Below are 13,144 nucleotides of genomic sequence, written 5' to 3'. Positions count from 1 at the left end.
AGAGTTCAGTGGAGAGTAACTCTTGCTTCCAGTCCTGTGATCTTCTCCTCTCCTATCTGCCCCTCAGCTGGACATGTCTAGGGGACCTGTGAAAGTGCCTGCCTTTGCGGCGGGCGGCAAGGAAGGCACAGACTCTTGCCTCTAAAAGGCAGTCTTTCACAGTCTGCCTTTTAGTGCATTTTGGCAGCTCAAGACTGATGATGAAGCTGCCCCATGGGACCAGCCAGCCCCTGGACCACAGGCTTATGGTCTAGTGATCATACCTGGAAAAGCACCGTCTGAAAATGCTCCATGACCTTCTTAGTGCTGATTGAATTATGGTATTTGCTGGAGAGACACAAACCCAAGCAACAGCTTAGGCCAAATGGACTGTAAAGCAAATCTGGATCTTGGCTGTCCGTTACTGTGTCCTACCATTTCTCCTACAACCAGTCCATGGGATGCTGGAAACCCATCCTTAGTGGCCTCATCCTACTGATGCTAACAGAAGAGGCACAAGAGACATCAGTCCCTTGAAGACAGAGAGAGGGGCATTGGCAGGGGTGCATCAGGGCTTTCACTGACCTCGATTCCTGTTGTCTTTGCAGCGGTGAATCCGGAGCAGGGAAGACAGAAAGCACAAAACTGATCCTGCAGTTCCTGGCAGCCATCAGCGGTCAGCACTCTTGGATTGAGCAGCAGGTCCTGGAGGCAAATCCCATCTTGGAAGGTGAGACCTCAGATGACGGAGGCATCTTTTTTGCTGGCAAAAAAATTTAGATTCAGGCAACACAAAATATGGCCGAATGTAAGTTACTTTGTTGTATTTTGAGTTTCAAAAAGTGACAACGTTAAAAAAAAATCAAAAGCAATGATGTAAATATTTGTTAAACAGCACATTCAGTTTCTTTCCACCTGAACTGTGTTTTCACAAGACTCATATTCTCTGATGTGGGCTCTCAGATTTTCCATTAATATTTTTGACAACTATTGTTGAAAGTGAAACATTACAGCTGACCTGAAAATTTTTTCAATTGTTTCATTCACTTAAAATCGAAAAATGTGTTTTTCCCACTTAAATCAGTACTTTTTTGACCAAAATTTCAAAACAGAAACCTGAATTTTACCTAATTCTCTGTGTAGTTTGGGATTTTAAAAACGCTGATCACCAAATACACAAAGCTCTTTTGAAAAATCTCACCTCTTCCAGTGCTGGAATTATAACTATGCAGAGCACAAATATCCTGAAAATGTTGCATTCACCTAACAAAGTTTTTGTTTTATTTGACCATAACTGCAAAAATCCTATTCCTGTTCTTTGCTGGTTCAGCAGAACATGGGGTTAATTCGACCAGAGCTTCACAAACTAAACACCTTGTGCTGGCAACACACAATAGCAAACCCCACCTTTTCCTTTCAAGATCAGCAAATGGCAGCAGAATGCAGAAGAAGAAATAAAGGCAGTTCGAGAGAGAACCAGATAACGAGAATTGGCTCGTGGCCTTAATAGGTTCATTGGCAAGCTGCTACTGGGATCAGCCCCACTGTTTTAATTGGATGTCTGTAAATTAAATAGGTGATCTGACCCTCTGGCCCCAGCATGATGCCAGATGGACCTTTTACACTTACACAGAAAAATAGTATTTTCCTTGAAGAATAATGTCATTTTTACCTCTCCTGCTACTCACAGAGAGCAGTGTTTTGCTTGGTAAATAGCTCCCTAGGAATCAACAGAAATGTGAATATCCTAACTGCTTGCCATGAATAATGTTAGCAGAGCAGACAAGAAAGTCACTGGCTGAGCTTTCCTTCTCTGTGCTCCACCAGAGATTCCTTCAGCCATGGCATGGAGATGCAACGAGGCTCTCAGGGCACCGCAGGGCTGCCAGACCGCTGCCGTGGTGAAGCATCGAAAACACAGGGTGCTTTTGAACATGAACATCACTGCTAGGTTTGAGGGGAAGAAAGGCTCTGTTTTTCAAAGCGTCTCCATCACCTGCCAGCAGTCCTGGAGCCAGGGCATGCTGGACAGGCAACACATGCCAGCGGTCCACACCCACACAGAGGATGGACATGGGTATCTTTTATCTGCGCGCAGTCTGTTTGCAGGGTGAAGTCTCCCTCTGGAAGCTGTTTGCAGGGCGAAGTCTCCCTCTGTATTTCCCTGAAGGACGAGCTCTTTCCTTTTCCTCTCAGTCACCAAATCACTCACCAGCAGCTCTGTCATTTCCCGCACAGCGTCACCTCGCACACTGCAGCATCCTCTTGCCAGCCTCGCTCAACCCTCTTGTATTTCATCAGCTGCTGCCAAAACCCTGCCCTTCTTCCTGGATAAGGTCACCCCGTTCCCATGCTGCCTCTCTGTGCTTCTCTCTGTATTTCCAAGGACAGTCATCTGCGGTATATCCCATTTCCCCATGCCGAGATTAAATTGAGCCAGCCAAACTTAAGGGAAAGGCTTTGGGGATGCTTTTTTACTCTCTCAGCCTCTCCCTTTTGATTATTTTTTTTGCCCATGAGACCAGATCCATGATCCTCCCTGCATCAGGTCCTCTCTAACCCACTGCAATTGTTCCCTGCAGCTTTCGGGAACGCAAAGACCATCCGTAACGACAACTCCAGCCGATTTGGGAAGTACATCGACATCCACTTCAACAAAAGAGGAGCCATCGAGGGGGCAAAGATTGAGCAGTACCTGCTGGAGAAGTCCCGGGTCTGCAGGCAGGTGAGGCAATGCATCTGCAAGGCGTGTGGGAGCTGGCACTTGGTCAGTCGGCCTCTGCGGTGCCATTCTCCTCGCAGAGCTGACATTTGCTCTTCTACTGCAGGCCCAGGACGAGAGGAATTATCACGTGTTTTACTGCATGCTGAGAGGAATGACAATGGAGCAGAAGAAGAAGCTCGGTCTTGGGAAAGCCACGGACTACAACTACCTTGCGATGGTGAGAGCACAACGAAGTAGAGGTTTGGTGGGGTGATGTGGTGGGAGCTTGTTAGCAAGGGAGAAAGAAGAGAGAGGTGCTTCTCCACAGCCAAGAGCTCCTTTACTGGTTATGACCTTCCCAAGTCTTAGCCACAGAGTTCGTGGGACTTCTTTGTCCCGCCACTGCAAGCCTCACAGTCTTAGTGCAAACCCTTAACCCCTGCGTATCGACCAGGTTATTTCCACTCTTCCTTTGGAGCAGGACACGAGCTTGGATGGTTTTGGTGCTTGGTGCCCAGGCCACTTGTTTGGAAATAACCAGGGTGTCAGATATGACCCGATGCTCTTGCAGCAGCGATGGATGGAGAGGAGTGCATGGATGGATGGCACGTTCTCAGCAGCATGCGGTGCTGGGCTGTCTCTGCTCCACATGTCTGACCAAGCCAGCGATCTCCAGCCCCACTCCCTATATACCAGTGTCGCAATCCAGAGGAGCGGGTAGAAGCAGCTGGCCCATCATCAGTAAGGCTGGGACCCAGCTTTCTAGCTGGATCGGTGGGAGCCTCCAGCACGTTTTCTTCTCACTCTTTATCCCAGTTTCAGAGAGCTTTTTCTCCTCTGCTGATTGCAGCCAGACACAGGGTAGCTGGGGATAGCAGGGTAAGTGCAGGTCACAAGGCTGAGCGTTGAATCATAGTATACACCAAAGGGCAGAGCCAGATCCACAGGTTCAACATCATCTTTCGCTTATTCATCCCTTAAACAAAATGTCTGCTGATTCAAAGCCCTGGATAGCTTAGGGCTACACCCAGATGCTCTCTGAGGTGTTGGAGCGAGTCCAGAGGAGGGCGACCAAGCTGGTGAAGGGTCTGGAGGGTCTGACCTACGAGGAACAGCTGAGGGAGCTGGGGTTGTTTAGCCTGGAGAAGAGGAGACTCAGAGGTGACCTTATTGCTGTCTACAACTACCTGAAGGGAGGTTGTAGTGAAGTGGGAGCTGGCCTCTTCTCCCGGGCAACTAGCAATAGGACAAGAGGACACAACCTCAAGCTTCGCCAGGGGAGGTTCAGGTTGGACATTAGGAAGAATTTCTTTTCAGAAAGGGTCATTAGCCATTGGAAGGGGCTGCCCAGGGAGGTGGTGGAGTCACCATCTCTGGAGGTGTTTAAGAAAAGACTGGACATGGCACTTAGTGCCATGGTCTAGTTGACAGGGTGGTGTCAGGGCAACAGTTGGACTCGATGATCCCAGAGGTCTCTTCCAACCTGGTTGATTCTGTGATTCTGTGCTTTACCTCATGCACTGTGCGACCTCTTCGCCTCCCCAGGGTAACTGCACAACCTGCGATGGCAGAGATGATAGCAAGGAGTACGCCAACATCCGCTCCGCAATGAAGGTCCTTATGTTCACCGACACGGAGAACTGGGAGATCTCCAAGCTGCTGGCTGCCATCCTGCACATGGGGAACCTGCAGTACGAAGGTAAAAGGACAAAATACAGGGACATGGTCCAGCACATTTCTACTCTTTATTCTGCATGGTGAGAGGGAGCCAAGCTTAGGGATGGAGAGGGCTGTATCCAGACCACCTGCCATGGTGCCATGCCAGGGACGCAGGTGCTTATTGTGGCGTGTAAGGACAAGAAAGGAGGAATAAGTCCACCTGCCCCCTCTGCAGGGCTGCCAGACTCCAGTATGCTTACTCATATCCACCCTTTCTGAATGTAGGGAGGTTGAATATAGCCACAGGCCATTCAGTAGACTCAGGTTTTGCAAGGAGAGACTAATGGAGCATTTGACAAGGGTTTGTGTGATTGGATATGCCTTTGTAAAGGTACCAAACTGCCCTGCTGTCAGAAATGACACAGTGATTTGAAAAACCTCTTTGCAAGACAGAAGCCTAAAGCACTTACATGCTAAAAACATATTTACCCCATCAGTCATTTAGGGTGGCTGACAGAGCAGAATACAGGCCCTTTTCAGCCAGCAGCAGGACTCCAGCAGCTGCATGATCTTTCCTCTCCCTTCTGATGGCCAGACGTTGCTTGGCCATCATGTGGAGCCAGTGGAGAAAGACCCTTTCCCTCACCCCATCTACCTTCTGCAGAGCTGCATCCCTTGCTGACACCTTTCCCTCTGCCTTGCTTCCCCCAGCTCGGACCTATGACAACCTGGATGCCTGCGAGGTTGTTCAGTCGGCATCACTAATCACTGCAGCATCGTTGCTGGAGGTCAGTGGCTCTGCGGTGCTGCTGTCCCCTTTCTGGCTTGTTCCCATATTCCCAATATTGTGGCAAAGCTTCATCTGAGCCAGGCTCTCCTTGCCCCACCAGCTCTAGGAGGCTAGAGAGGCCCGGGTAAGCCATACTTTGCCCTGCAGTGGCAACGCGAAGGTGGGTGTCTCCATCTGAGCTGGGTATCTGAGCTCCCCTTCACACCAGTGGAAAGAAACAGACACTTTGGTGGCACATCATCCTAACAAGGACATCCAGAATAATTCAGTCTCTAAAATAGTGTTTCCCTCATTGATGTAAAGAGAGTTCATTACAGTAGCTGAGACAGAGATGTCACCTATACTGCGTGTATCTGAAGTGAAGTGAGATGACCCTCACCCAAACCATCCATGCAGTGGCTGGAGCATTCTTCAGTGGCCTCCCCAACAGGGAACAGGGCTCCCCCAGGGACACCATATCATCTCCCTAGGCACTGCCAGTCCCAGAGTGTGATCCACAGCTGTCTGCAGGCTGTTTTCTTGTACTTTAGGGGGTGGACATTTCCCTGGATTAATCTCAGAAGTATGAAAAGGGGTCAAGGGGATGCAAAGCTACATTCATGATGGTAGGAGACAGCTTTGCAGGCTTTGCTTTTTCATCTTCTCTCCCCACGCCTTGTTAACATCTCACACTAAGTCACAAGAACACTTCGTGTAGTAAAACACTGTATAAGTGTGTTACTTGCTCTCTCTGAAAACACTTGTGACATAATTTGAGATATTTGCCCTGTACAGCTAAGAAAAGTCACTTACCTTCAGCCACGGGGGGCTGCACTGTTCCTCTCTGGCGATTCACACTCAAGCCAGTAGCCCAGGCCATTGTAAGGACACTTGGTGTTATAAAGTCAGCAGCTGTGTTTGGTGGTGTCTTTGCCAGGTTGACTCTCAAGACGTGATGAACTGCCTTACCAGCCGGACTATCATCACCAGGGGTGAGACTGTCTCTACCCCTCTCAGCATGGAACAAGCACTGGATGTGAGGGACGCTTTCGTAAAGGTAAGTCTTAGGGCATTCCCTTCTGCTCCTGCTGATAGTCTGAAGAAATCTGCCACTTTTGAGACCAGAGCATCCACTGCACAGGAAAAGGGGTTTGCTTGGTGCCCATGTGAGCTCAGATCAGCAGATGGCCTTGCAACTATGTTCTCATTGGGATGCACAAAGAATCGAGATGGAAGGAGTCTAGATAGCCTAGTATTCAAGGGATTTGCAATCTGGACTTGAGACTGTCTGTACTCAAAGGTGACCTATGGAAGGAGCCAGTATTCTGAAATGACTTCACCTCAACTTCAGGAAAACATCCCAGCTTGAGCCCCAGGGTTAGATTCCTCAGCTGCTATAAATCAGAGCAGCTCTATCAACACCTTTAACACCCACACCTGAATTTCAGGATTTGGGTATGTCTGCAGCAGTAAATAAAGCCAAATGTCACAGGAATAGAGACAGAGCAGTTCAGCAGACATCAGAGCACTTAGAGAGAGCATCACCTGAGGCTTTGGGATGATGAAGGTTGATGAGGTGGGTGTGCATCACTGCTGTGCTGCTTGCAGCCCATGTAAGGTTGCAAAACAAGTAGCAGTGGCATACTTTGGCCAACTTGGGCCCCCCCTCTGTCTGTGGGGAAATGGTAGATCAAGCTAGCTGGTTTGATACCTAACTAGTCTGCAAATCCAGACAGTGACTTCTCTAGTGGTGATGGGCCTTTGAATCAGGCTCCCCTCCTGGTAGCACTGCTGTAGCTGGTACTAAAGAAATGAGTAACACTGTAAAACATGGAGTTCTGGAATTACTGAAGCAGCAAGAGCTGCTTCGTTAAATTAGCAAACAGTTCAGCCAGTGCTGCAGCGTTTAAGACATCACCTTGTCCAGGTGAAATGTCCGTGGCTTGTCTAGCGGTGTAACATGGCTCTGCTGATCTGTAGAGAGAGATGACTGGAAACCAAGGAAAGGACTGCCTGGCTTTACAGTGAGCCCATAGATCCAAAATTTAGGACTATCTAAATTTGGGATTTTGCTTTCAGTTGTCTTTTATCTAGGCTTTCAGGTCCGTTTTCCTTGATCTACATAATGGCTCTTGAAGCTTTAAACCATGCCAAGAGTCTGGCATAAATGTTGGTGAGCGCGTCCTCAGGGACTGTGCAGTTGCTGGCCATGCTTTAGGGGAGCCTGTGCAACCACGAGTGAAGTGGTGCTGCAGACTAGCAGGGCGAACTGCTAAGCTATCTCAGTGACCTCCATCTTTGGGATATTGCAGGGAATTTATGGGCGGCTTTTTGTGTGGATTGTGGAGAAGATCAACGCTGCAATTTACAGACCTCCTTCCCAGGAACTCAAAAGTGTCAGGAGATCCATCGGCCTCCTTGACATCTTCGGTTTTGAGAACTTCACTGTGAACAGGTATGGAGCCTACAAAAGGAGAACCAGGTCTTAACCCTCCTTCACCACCCCAAGCTCAAGGTCTTGCTGTCCTTTCACCTCTCCCGAGGTGAACAGAACTGGGCTGGGCCAAGCCTTTTTCTATAAGGGAGATTATCAGAGCTAATTACTTTTATGTTGCAGCAGACAACATACTTCCTAAACTGATTGGTTTAGGCTACACATGTATAATGGCTATAACATTGTTTTGGGGGAGAAAAACTGATCATCTGAACCGATAAGGAAGTTCTCAGCCAACAGCAACCTTACTGAGTGGTTGATGTGGTCTGAGAGTATTGCTTCAAGCATGGAGAGAGATGGAGAAAGATAGACCATGGTGGTTTTAAAGTGGCCTTTCCTTAACCTTCCCTCCACAGTTTTGAGCAGCTTTGCATTAACTTTGCAAATGAAAACCTGCAGCAGTTCTTTGTGCGCCACGTCTTCAAATTAGAGCAGGAGGAGTACAACCTGGAGAACATCAACTGGCAGCACATCGAGTTCACTGATAACCAGGATGCCTTGGACATGATTGCCATCAAGCCCATGAACATCATCTCCCTCATTGATGAGGAGAGCAAGTTCCCCAAGGTGTGTTTTGGGCTCAGCCCTGCTGCGAGCAACTCTCCTGTTTTTACCCACTTTGCACTTGCATGCTGGCACCTTATGAGAGGTCTGATCAGTCCCAAACACACAGTCGCTAGTGGGTTGCCTATTCATAGTTTTTATTGCTCTGTCACATTTTCTTCCATGAGTACCACAACCATGCTTAAAACAAATTAGTATTTCTGATGGAAGAATATGCCTGCAAGAGGCTCAAGAATAGCCTTTGACAAAGTTTAAGAGAAAATAGTATTAAATATACTTGCTTTGGAGCACTACCTTGAATACAGCACAACATACCAGCGATATTTAATCCATTTCTTTAACTCCTGCATTTGCGATATCCCCTCCAACACATCTCAAAATAAATACACATTGTCACCCGAGGCAAAAAATAAATGCACTATTGACTGGAAAATTATTTTAATGGGACAAACACCGGTTAAATGTCAGCTCTTTTTGTGCATGCACAGGGTACAGATGCCACCATGTTACACAAGCTGAACTCCCAGCACAAGCTTAACACCAACTATATTCCTCCAAAGAATAACTATGAAACCCAGTTTGGCATTAACCACTTCGCTGGAATTGTTTACTACGAAACAAAAGGTATGGGGCAGCTCCTGGGGCACGACAAGCGTGAGGGGATGCTCAGGGGAAGATGAGCTGCTGCTGCATTGGAGCAGAGCAGGATGGTAGCCCATAGCAGTGTCGGTGTACTCCTTCTCTCGCTGCAATGACTTGGCCCTTCAGCGGTGCCCATGAGCTGCAGATATTGATGCTGTTTCATTCATGTGTGCCCATGACAGAACTGCAGTTCTTTGCAGCACATGCATCTTTGATCCAGTCTCAAGATGCGCCTCTTCCTCCTTCTCTTGGTCCCCCTTTCTCTGCCCACTCATTACCCCCATTACCTCCCCAAGAATAGCCAGTAGTCCAGCATCCCAGAGGCTGCTTCCAGAGGTTGCACTGTGTCATCTATCTATGTGTTGTCCCATTCTTCCTCTAGGTTTCTTGGAGAAAAACAGGGACACACTGCATGGAGACATCATTCAGCTGGTGCATTCCTCAAAAAACAAATTCATCAAGCAGATCTTCCAAGCAGATGTGGCAATGGTAATGCAGGCGAGAGATCTTTATTCATGGGGGGTGTTCCTGGAAAAGGCAGAAGGTGTGCGAAGAGTCATGTTGCTCTGATGCTGTTTGGGGCGTTTCAAACTTGTTAGTGTGAGCCAACCATCAGAAAGGGTTCATGAGGTGTCATGGGTATATCCACACTCACACCTTCAGTTCACTGCATTCAGTTAATCAAACATTATTTTGTGCTGTGATTCCTCCTCTCCTAATTGTGTAGGGATGGGAGCAATAAGGTTTGTGATTGTAGAAATCCAAGAGAGAAGGAGTTAGCCCCTCCAGCTGCATAGTCCAGATCTGTGTATAATAGAGAAGTGAAAACCAACTAGTTGTTGATCAGAGCAGAATGAAGGGACAATCTGGCTGGCCTTTAAGCACCAAAGCAGGACTAGGAGGGATCAGCCAACAGTCATGTTTTCCTGTTATGACAGCAGAGAGAAGGGACACCAGGTATGAAAGCTGAACTTTCAAGCTCCCCTTTCCACACCCCAGTCCTCTAGGAGGGTATGTGCTTAATCCATTCTCAGTGTGGGATAAGACCATGTGCGCTGAGCTTTGGAGAAAGGCACAGTTATTGCTTCAACTCTTCCCACCCCATTTGAGCATTTATTACGAGGGTACCATCTTAAATGCTGAGATTAGTGACTCTCTCACCATTAATAACACAAATATATGATGTTTTCTTGAGTAAGTTGAACATTTACATCTCCCTACTAAGACATCATCAGCCCTGCTCCCACAGTTAAACAAGAAACTGTTTTAAAATATCAACCTTGCAGAACCTGAAAGTCTACACAGATAGGTTGCTATGGCCAAATCCTCCAGTCTTTCCCTAGGCAAAGCCATGGGACGGCAGATGGTGTGGGGATAAAATTTTCCAAATCAACCAAGTTTTTTAGAAGTTGGAGTCCTATTTCCAAATGCCAGCCAATGCCACTGATGGTCCAAGGGACTTAGGGACTTTCAGGAGTGCCAAACAGATATAAGTGCTGAATTCCTGTACCTGCTAAGGGAAAGAAATGTTTAAATTCCCAAGAAATTTCTTTAAATAGGCTACAGACACTTTTGCAAGCCTTGATCATAACCTTTAGGCACTCAGTTTTGCTCCTGCTGAAATGAATGATCAATATCCTTCTGACTTCATTAGGAACAACATAACATTTACCAGCCCCAATTAATCTACCAATCAGCATGACACTTCTGGTGGGTTCAGAGCTATCCCCAGATGTGGATACTCCTGCTGAGTTAGACGCTAACTCCCTTAGCATCAGTGCTGCCATTTACTTTGCTTTTTATTGCTTATTCCTCACTGCTTTTTATTTTCGGTGCAAGCTTTGCCGTTCACCTTGGAAGTGTTTTCTTGTTTCTTTGGGAAGAGCAGAGATGAACTCTGGCGAATCGATGAGAGGGAGCTCTCAGGTTTACACAGTCATGCTGGCTCCTTCATGGGGACACCTACCAAGCATCTTTAAAAGATACTGGAAGTATATAATAGCACAATTGAGATGTCCACGTGGGCATTGTTTAGGACCTGAGAACTGAGACCTTTTAAAGCATGAGAGCATTTTTTTTTGAGCTAAACCTTTTCTTTTATAGTTCCATTAAACATCTTCAGAGTCTGTCCCAAGTGGTGGTCCCTGTGCTTTGATACTTTAATGATCTCTGCTTTTCTTTTTTGAATGAGAGATTTGTAACCTGACTGGCATGGAACTGGAAGAGGAGCAAACATTGTGTACCAGCTCCCCTAATCATGCACAATGTTAGTGTGAACTGGGAGAGCACAAATCCCCTAAACACCACGCAAACAAAACTGCTCAGACAAACAGGAACCAACATGGGGATGAGATGATTTTGCCATTGCTTTCCACCAAAATTTAATAATCTTTGCAGCCTCTGTCTTAAAACACATTCCCCAAAAGAAGAAGCAGATGAGCATTTGTCATGGGAACTGACTGCATGTAGCAAAGACCTGGGGCAAAGGCTTTTCTTGGAAGTGTACACGTCTTCCCCAACCATCAGTGAGACAATCCATGGAGAAACCTTCCAGAGACACTCAGGCCAGGTCAATCAAATCTAACATCTTCCCCTAAAAAGAGACAAGTGGCTTCACTGCTAAGGGCTAAATCAAATAATGAGGCATTTTGCTCACAACTTCCAACCTTTGGCCCTCAGGAGCTTATTGTTTGTAGGATTTATAGGAGTTTGTAGGATTTACAGGAGTTTGTAGGAATTTGTGAGTCAGCGAAAAGCAAGTCCATATCTGCTTTACATTCAGTCTTTCAAATGGGATCCTTATACACCAGAAACTTGAGAAAGCCACAGATCAGAGAGGTTTGAAAACTAGTTGAGAGTGTGTATTTAGATATTGTAGTAACTGTTTGGTCCCTGAAAGACCTAATGTTTGTGCACAACAAAACCTGTGTGGTGAACTGGGTATTGCTGGAGCACACGGGGCTGTGAAGCCTGATTTGTGCATGCCCATCACGGGGGACGTCTATCTGCATGTGTTTGCTGAATTGGAACATTGCTTTGAGCGGTGCCAGGTGAAACCATGGATTCAGTGGGAACTGTACACCGTTCCTCTGAGGAATCAGCAGGTATGGTCTGACAGTGCTTGTTGCTCAAGGAACAGGTAGAAGGAGCAGTGGGGGATGGAAACCAGTGAAGGAGAAAACAAATAGAGGGCTTTCCCCTTTGCAAAAATTTCAATTCTATAGAAACTGATTAGTTGGATTAAAATTAGGGAGGATGCAAGGGATTTCTTTAGAATTTTTGTGAAAATTTGGTTTTCCCCTAGCATCTTCCCAGCCACTGTGTATTGAGAGCACCAGTCACAGGAGAGCAGGGATATGTGAAGGAGAGGAGCAGGGGTGGATGAAACTGGATAGGTAACAAGTGAGGTTAAAATGTAGAAGAGTTGTTTCCAAGAGGTGAGAGCTGGACAGTGGCAGTTCCCTCAGCTTCAGAGATGTGAACATGGAGACAAAGGGGAAAAGGCAGGAGGGGGATAGACAAAAATTTAAGAATTAATGCATTTTGTTTGTGAGATATTTTAACAGCTGGACCTCCAAGACTAACAATGTCAGGCTCCCAATTCCATTATTCCTTCTTTTCACTATTTGCTCTTTTCTGTCTCTGTTTTGTTTTTTTTTTTTAACCTGTGCTTCATGTAGTTTCTCTGTGGCTATGCATCCAGCACATTTGGCCAGTCGCCCACACCCACACCAAAGGTAAACTGAATACATGAGTTCCTCTGTTGTATATTCAACCTCTCCTTGGCAAGGATTGTGTTTTTCTCTTGTCAGTTTATTACTCTTCCTGCACTTTCTATAGAGAATCCATTTCAAGTGACTGACATGATGGAGAGCATTTTTATGGCTTGTTAAATAGATGCAGGTGTATGGCTGTGTCATTTATTTCTAGGATTCCACTCAGAAGAGCTTTGTCATGATGGGAATTTGGTTTGGACAAAATCAGAACCAGCCCAAGCCAAAGTCTTGGGGTTCTTTCCTGATATTTGAATTATTTTAATTCACTCCAGATGGACAATCTGTGGGATTTGGCTGTTGTTTATCATGGTGCCACCATTGGCTTCAGTGGGACATTATTCCTCCATGCAATTGCAGATCTGGCCCTGTTTTGCCCTTTTTGAGGCAGGAAACTGACAGTTTGTGTGAAGAGAGACTCCTGGATTGCATTTCTGGGTTACTTGGAAATGCTGTCATTCTCAGGAGGGTTTAGGTCTTGTTCAGGGGAGAGCTCAAATCCAAGCCTTCAAAGACACAGTTAATACTGAACTTTGCCATGAACATCCAAACAGGCTCTT

General features: G+C 46.6%; 2 protein-coding genes across 3 annotated transcripts in view; one reads left to right on the top strand and one right to left on the bottom strand.

Moving 5' to 3' along the window:
• Positions 1-13,144, bottom strand: part of CLNS1A (chloride nucleotide-sensitive channel 1A) — a 368,760-nt gene that overhangs the window by 94,055 nt on the left and 261,561 nt on the right. The gene's annotated exons all lie outside the window — the stretch shown is intronic.
• Positions 1-13,144, top strand: part of MYO7A (myosin VIIA) — a 67,148-nt gene that overhangs the window by 8,946 nt on the left and 45,058 nt on the right. For both annotated transcript variants that reach the window (XM_068418131.1, XM_068418124.1), the window contains exons 4-13: positions 588-709; positions 2,562-2,704; positions 2,808-2,921; positions 4,229-4,382; positions 5,054-5,130; positions 6,049-6,168; positions 7,424-7,566; positions 7,962-8,172; positions 8,658-8,793; positions 9,194-9,300. In XM_068418131.1, coding sequence (XP_068274232.1) covers positions 588-709; positions 2,562-2,704; positions 2,808-2,921; positions 4,229-4,382; positions 5,054-5,130; positions 6,049-6,168; positions 7,424-7,566; positions 7,962-8,172; positions 8,658-8,793; positions 9,194-9,300 — 1,327 coding nt within the window. The remainder of the gene's footprint in view (positions 1-587; positions 710-2,561; positions 2,705-2,807; positions 2,922-4,228; positions 4,383-5,053; positions 5,131-6,048; positions 6,169-7,423; positions 7,567-7,961; positions 8,173-8,657; positions 8,794-9,193; positions 9,301-13,144) is intronic.

This window comes from Nyctibius grandis, chromosome 2 (genome assembly GCF_013368605.1).
Source record: "Nyctibius grandis isolate bNycGra1 chromosome 2, bNycGra1.pri, whole genome shotgun sequence".
Lineage (NCBI taxonomy): Eukaryota > Metazoa > Chordata > Aves > Nyctibiiformes > Nyctibiidae > Nyctibius > Nyctibius grandis.
The sequence above is the reverse complement of the archived record's forward strand: the minus strand, read 5'-3'. Positions and strand labels throughout refer to the sequence as shown.